This window comes from Oratosquilla oratoria, chromosome 2 (genome assembly GCF_046742065.1).
Source record: "Oratosquilla oratoria isolate Oo_2021 chromosome 2, ASM4674206v1, whole genome shotgun sequence".
Classification (NCBI taxonomy): domain Eukaryota; kingdom Metazoa; phylum Arthropoda; class Malacostraca; order Stomatopoda; family Squillidae; genus Oratosquilla; species Oratosquilla oratoria.
In genome coordinates this window covers 9,041,760-9,049,259 of record NC_134778.1, presented here as the reverse complement: position 1 = coordinate 9,049,259, position 7,500 = coordinate 9,041,760, and the positions used below count along the sequence as shown (strand labels likewise).

At 35.9% G+C, this 7,500-nt stretch overlaps 1 protein-coding gene across 1 annotated transcript in view; it reads left to right on the top strand.

Moving 5' to 3' along the window:
* The window catches only part of LOC143033584 (cerebellin-2-like), a 29,506-nt gene that overhangs the window by 7,056 nt on the left and 14,950 nt on the right, over positions 1 to 7,500 (top strand). Inside the window, exon 2 of the mRNA XM_076199078.1 lies at positions 7,051 to 7,217. Coding sequence (XP_076055193.1) covers positions 7,099 to 7,217 — 119 coding nt within the window. The 5' untranslated portion in view covers positions 7,051 to 7,098. The remainder of the gene's footprint in view (positions 1 to 7,050; positions 7,218 to 7,500) is intronic.

Here is a 7,500-nt window from a genome sequence, read left to right as displayed (position 1 = left end):
GTATACCAGTCAAGCAGCATTCAGTTATGATTGGGGACTCATGTCTACTCAAAAAGGGATGCTAGTCAATTTCAACTTCCACTATCCCTTCTTTACACCCTCCTTAAATCTCTCCTTCAACCACAATTGTGACGTCACGGGTCTTCGGTGTCTCCGAGTCGGTGTAATATGGTCTCCGAGGACAGAAACGCCGATTATCGCCAACGAGGTACTTACGCTGGTATTCTTAAAAGAATTCTTTCCTTATATAAATCTTTTCCTTCCAAGGATTTATATAAGGAAAGAATTTTTTAAGAATAGCACCGTAAGAATCTTACGCTGGTATTTTTAAAAAGAATTCTTTCCTTATATGAATCTTTCCCTTCCAAGTATTTATGAAAGATTTATACAAGGAAATAATTTTTTCTAAGAATAGTACCGTAAGAATCTTACGGTGGTATTCTTAAAAAAGTTCTTTCCTTACATAAATCTTTCCCTTGCAAGGATTTATATAAGATTTATATAAGGAAAGATTTTTTTTAAGAATACCTTCGTGATACTCAATCGGACCATTTAGATGAGGTGAACTGAACGTAGTGTAACAATCTAGGTGACAGTTCCCCCAAAATGTAATAAGTAAATAGGTAAATGAATAAATAAATAAATAAATAGGTGATTAAATAGATAAATGAATAGATTAGCAAATAAATAAATAAATAAATACGTAAATAAAAAAAGGAAAGAGAGACAATTACTGTCAGGAATCAAATAGATTCTAGAAATCTAGAACTGTGTGGACGGAAGAGACTACTGCCGTGATTAAGTAGGAACATCTAGATTACACGACAAACAAACGAGTAGATAAAAAAATAACTGAAATTCTTTATTTACTTGTCTTTTGGTTACTTCATCTGTCCATTTTGGAGTCCCTATTTTACTTCTTCGTTTCATCCTTCTTTATACTATTTCATTCATATTTCATTCTATATATTTTATTATTATAATTCTATTTCGACCTAGACCTCGTTATGAATCACAAAGTCCCTTGTCATCGTACTTTACCCCTGTAAATCATTGTAACCCAGTGATTGATAGAAATAGAATGTAAATTATTCATGAGCATGCCTCCTTCTGTTTTGCCAAGAGAATCTGTTAGAGCACAAAGAGAGTAAAAAAAGCAGAGAGAGAGAGAGAGAGAGAGAGAGAGAGAGAGAGAGAGAGAGAGAGAGAGAGAGAGAGAGAGAGAGAGAGAGAGAGAGAGAGAGAGAGAGAGAGAGAGAGAGAGAGAGAGAGAGAGAGAGAGAGAGAGAGAGAGAGAGAGAGAGAGAGAGAGAGAGAGAGAGAGAGAGACTTTATTTGGCAATGAATCAATGTACATGAAGTGCAAATAATGACAAGAACACATAGTTCGGAATAATAAATGCAAATTGCCGAGGATAACACAAAAAGCATGTACGCTTATTTCCATTGTGGTCCTCAAAAACTGTCAAAGAGAGAGAGAGAGAGAGAGAGAGAGAGAGAGAGAGAGAGAGAGAGAGAGAGAGAGAGAGAGAGAGAGAGAGAGAGAGAGAGAGAGAGAGAGAGAGAGAAAGAGAAAGAGAGAGAAAGAGAGAGAGAGAGAGAGAGAGAGAGAGAGAGAGAGAGAGAGAGAGAGAGAGAGAGAGAGAGAGAGAGAGAGAGAGAGAGAGAGAGAGAGAGAGAGAGAGAGGAACATCTTGGGGAAGAGAAATCTAAAGGAGAGCCGGGAACCCGACAAGAGAGGCAAAGCGGAAGACCATGTCAGCGATGACGGATTTGCATTTGCTTAATGTTAAAGTAGGAAGAGGAGGAGGAGGAGGAAGAGAAAGAGAAGGAAGTGGAGGAGGAGCAGGAGGAGGAAGGGAAAGAGGAGGAAGTAGTAAGAGAAGGATGAATGGATGAGAAAGAGGAGGAGGATAAGAAAGAAGAGGAGGAGCAAGAAGAAAGGCGAAAGAGACAGAAAAGGTGGAGAAGGAGAAGGATGATGTGGAATAGAAAGAATATGAATAGAAGGAATATAAAAAATAAGAAGAAGATGAGAAGAAGGAGGAAGAGGAGGAAGACAAAGAGTAGGAAGAAGGCCAGAAGAGAGAGGAGGAAGAGGAAGAAGAGAGGTAGGAAGAAGACGAGCAGGGGAGAAAAAGGTGAGGGATGAAGATGAGGATGAGGCTGATGATGAAGGGGAGGATGAAGAGGAGGATGAAGAGGAGGAGGATGATGAGGAAAATGAGAAAGATAATAAACGAATGGAGATGGAAAAAGACGAAGAGGAGGAGGAAGAGGAATACAGAGAGAGGACATAGTAAGGACGTGGACGAAATGCAGAGGAGGTAAGGAAAGCGAGAACAGAATCTCATAAGGAGGGGGTGAAAGTGAATTCGCGACACCTGGACAAGTTCCCAAACAAACTCAGACAAGACTTCATAAACACTAATGATGGGATTTGTAAATGTGTCCTCCGTTGTTCCAGTGTCTCAATAAGTTGTGTTATTGCGGCTGTTTGTTCTTAAAGTATTACTCGGTTACATTTCTCATAGTGTATACTTGTATATGTAAAACTTTTTTAAAGTCGAGTTGTTTGTTTTTGTTTACTATGAATTCTCTCTTGGGTGGGGTAGGCAATACGTTGAAATAGTTCAGGATAATACTCAAGATACTATAGTTTCCCCACTCTCTACTCCGATGTCTGTAACATACCGTATGTTATGGCGTGTCCAAACATGTTGCAAACACTTTACAAACATGTTGCAAACATTTCACAAACGTGTTGCAAACATTTCACAAACATGTTGCCGACATTTTACAAACGTGTTGCAAACATTTCATAAACGTATTGCAAACATTCCACAAACATGTTGCAAACATTTTACAAACGTGCTGCAAACATTTCACAAACATGTTGCAAACATTTCACAAACATGTTGCAAACATTTCACAAACATGTCGCAAACATTTCACAAACATGTTGCAAACATTTCACAAACATGTTGCAAACATTTCACAAACATGTCGCAAACACTTCACAAACATGTCGCAAACATTTCACAAACATGTTGCAAACACTTCACAAACATGTTGCAAACATTTCACAAACATGTCGCAAACACTTCACAAACATGTTGCAAACATTTCACAAACATGTTGAAAACATTTTACAAACATGTTGCAAACATTTCACAAACATGTTGCAAACATTTCACAAACATGTTGCAAACATTTCACAAACATGTTGCAAACATTTTCATCCTATCACTCCTTTCGCTGAGGTTACGATATCAGTCGCTTGCTATAGCTGCCGCCAGATGAATTTATTCAACCGAAGGAAAACTTCCTCCTTGAAAGAAAAAGGATCAATGGTTAAATAACCTAAGTGGGATATTCAAAAAATTATTCTGGCTAATGGCGGGCGATTCTATTTAACTTAGAGAAACGAAACCTCTAATTAGTAAAGTGACTACTTAGATCTAAGAGCACGCCATGTAGTTAGGGAAGAATAAATATATATATATATATATATATATATATATATATATATATATATATATACATTTATCAACCACAATTCCCTTTAATTCTATGCATCGAGAACCTCGAGGAGGCATACATGCAGAAATTGAAACGTGGTGCAGCTAAGGACTCGAACCTTCATTAGCACGTGACAAGTGATAGTGACTTAACCGATTGTGCCATCAAGAGTGTTGTACATACATACATATATATATATATATATATATATATATATATATACATGTATATGTATGCGTGAAGATCTAGAGTCTGAGATCTGTATGGTAGGAGGAACGTAAACAGCAGACTTGATGAGTGAGGTTTATTGTCTGACGTTACGGTCTTAGTCCTAGTACCATCCTCAGTTGTGTCATGGGATTCAGATATCACAAGTCATTTATATTGCCCGCAATTGAACCTAGGGCAGGAACTACACTGGGGCGTGCCGCGTTCTTTCCCCGCCACGTGGCGCCATTGATTTTGTTTTTAGTTCATACAATCTACAAACATTTTCATTCATGTATTCTCTTTGTATTCTCGCATACAAACTTAAATCCACACATAACAACTCATCCATGTATGTCCACCCGCAAATATATGCATGTATATCTATAGAGAATATCACTATTTGTTAATTTGTTGGAATTAATATCTGGGTGTTGAAATTGGCAACTAGACCTGAGAAAGATATTATTCAGTCCGCGCGTGCCTCGTTCCTTCCCTCCCAAAGGCTTATTAACATAATTAAATCCAAATTAGATATACACATGTACATGACCAAATATGTATTAGCATATTCATGTATACACACGTACAAACACGTCCTCATATACGTACACGCGTACATACCTACGATTGGGGAGATGTCTCTCTCCGATGACCGTCTCTTGGCGTCTCAACTCATCCATTCTTTCACCCATCCATCCATTCATTCATATTTCATTCATTTAATCACTCATTCATTCATTTCCTTTTTTCCTTTGATTGTTCTTATTTCTCCGCTTCGAAGTAACGAAGAACCAAAGGCGGAGATAATAAACATATAAGAAAAAAAAATCGACATTTCGTTTTCTCTTCCTTCGAGCTTGCGGGGAAGTGGAAGATCAACGTACGGGGTGGGGGGTTGTGGCTGGTAAATGGTGGGGGGATTTTTTTTATTTTTATTTTTTATTTTGGGAGTGAAATGTCACTTTCAAGAGCTTTGTTTGAGCCCATACGGTGGTGTTTATGTAAGACACATCTTGTAGAGAGGCAGTGGGATGGTGTAACTAGTCAGAGGAGCATGGTGGACAGTGGAAAAAAGAGGCTACAGCTGTTAGAGCGACGGCGGACGCTCTAGTAGCTGACGGAGCTCATACGGGGCCTTGGAGGCGTCCTCAGAAAGAGCGAGAGAAGGGGTGAAGAAGACTTCACCGATGACGTTGGCGTTATCTTTATTCACGTGCCACCGAACTCCATAGCCGAACAAAGACAAGTCTTCTATAAGCCAAGGATGGTTTCTATCTTTCTACGAATTGGAAAGAAATAACGGGAAGATTTCTCCCAGCCATGGACGGAGCTCAGGGGAGGTAACTCCATATCTCATATCTGCTTCTTTGATTTCTCCTCTATCCGTTCTTCTACCTTCTCATCTCCCAATTCTCTGACCAAAAAATATTTCGAATTTCCGTTAATCTTTAACATCATTTCTTGATTCGTGAAATATTCATCTCCTAATTCTGTGACAAACTCCTAATTCTGTGACCAAAAAACATTTTGAATTTCCGTTAATCTTTGACCTTCAATTCTTGGCTCGCGAAAGATGTTTGATCGAATATTCTGGAACACGCTTCTTGGCAGTGCACAAATGAACCAAACTGCATTTTTGTGACTCTGCCAAGTTCTTTGTCATGTACCAACAAAGACATCCGTACTCTTCTATGCTCGTACAAACTGATTTAACTATTTTATTATCTGAAATAATACAATACAATACAACATAATATGTATTATGTTATGTTATGTTATATTACGTTCTATGACTATGTTCTATTATGTCATGTCATATTAAGTTATATCATATTATATCATATCATATTATATCATATACTATTATATTATATTATATTGTATTATATTATATTATATTATATCATATCATACTATACTATATTATATATTATATTATTATATTATATTATACTATATCACATTATTTTATATTATATTATATTATACTATGTTTTATTATATTATAATATATTATATTATATCATATTATATCATATATTATATTGTATTATATTATATTATATTTTATTATATATTATATTATACTATATTATATTATATTATACTAAATTATATTGTATTGTGTTATATTATATTATATCATATTGTATTATATTATATTATATTATACTATATCATATCATATTATATTATATTATATTATATTATACTATATTACATGATATTATTTCATATAATTATATTATATTATATCAGATTATATCATATTACATTATATCATAACATGTCATATTATATTATACTATATCATATGATATTGTATTGTATTATATTACATTGTATCACATCATATTGACATCATATTATTGGGAACAATGACGGATATTTACAAGTAATGGTCCTGAGAGATGAACGTCAAATAGGATCATCTCCCAGCCGCCTATCCCCGAGAACCCCTTCACCTCTATATGGGGGCGCAGCCCCGAGGGGCTGACATTCGGTGTCTGGACGGGGCACAAAATCTATATTTCAACTTCAACTGTACATCTTCCTCCTTTTCACATAACAATCGGTGTTTGAAACGGAATACACAAGAATTGTCTTAGACTTATACAACTCAGACAGCATCTAAAGCAGAGTTTCTCAACCTTAGGCTCCACGGAACCCTAAGGTTCCGCAAAAGTTCCCTAAGGGTTCCGCGAGAACAAGTGAGATAAGCTAATGCACTTTTTATTTTTTTTATTTAATTTCATATACGTAATATAATTAAACACGCACGACATATTCTTGGTTATTGTAATAATGTAATATAGACATCATCCTATCTAACCTATTATTACAATGAAAATAAAATGAGAAAAATATGGTATATGTGTTTTTTTTTTTTTTAGCAGGGGTTCCTAGAGACATGCAGTTTATTTTAAAGTTTACGCAAGGGTAAAAAGGTTGAGAAGCGCTGGTCTAAAGGGCTTCTAGTCTGTAAGATTTAAGGCAACAATTGTAAATTATCATTATCATCATATTGTGTAATGTTATACTATGTTATGATATTAATTATTGTTTACAAGCGTCTTTATTCATACTACTATGAATATAGAATATACCGACAAATGCTTTTTGATTAAACTATGATTAACGTTTTCATAGAACATTATCAACTTGAAGAATGGTAATAATTTATGTTTTTGATCGGCGAGGACTCGTGCCCGTAAGCAGCGAGTATACATGTTTGACCTTTATGTCTACCTTTCAGTTATATAAGTCGTCTTGTGATGTTACTCTCTGAGCTTATATTGACAATGTTCCTGCCACCAGGTTGTGGAGGCGCTACTTAATTCCTGAACAACCAGAGTCCACCTGAAGATGGTTTTGTTCAAGAACATAGAAGCGTTGACATCGACGGTGATCTTTGTCGTCGTCGTTTTCTGTCCTCAGGGAACGCATGCTCTCATCAGCGCTCTCTCAGACCCCACAGCCTTTGGGTAAGTAACCAGTAATGGATGTCGTCTTTCCAGCTTCTGTGAGGTTTTCGTTGTTGTTATAAAGATTATGCAATAGTGCTTCTGTGAGGTTTTCGTTGTTGTTATTATGCAATAGTACTTCGAAAGTAGTTCATGTTACTAAATTAGTGTTTCTAAATGCGCACATAGGTTTTAAAGTAGCTATGACAGATATTATTTGGAATCGATCATGAGATGGTTAAATTATAAATCATACCAACAACTTACATCAACTTATTATCATTATCGTTTTCTATGACATTTA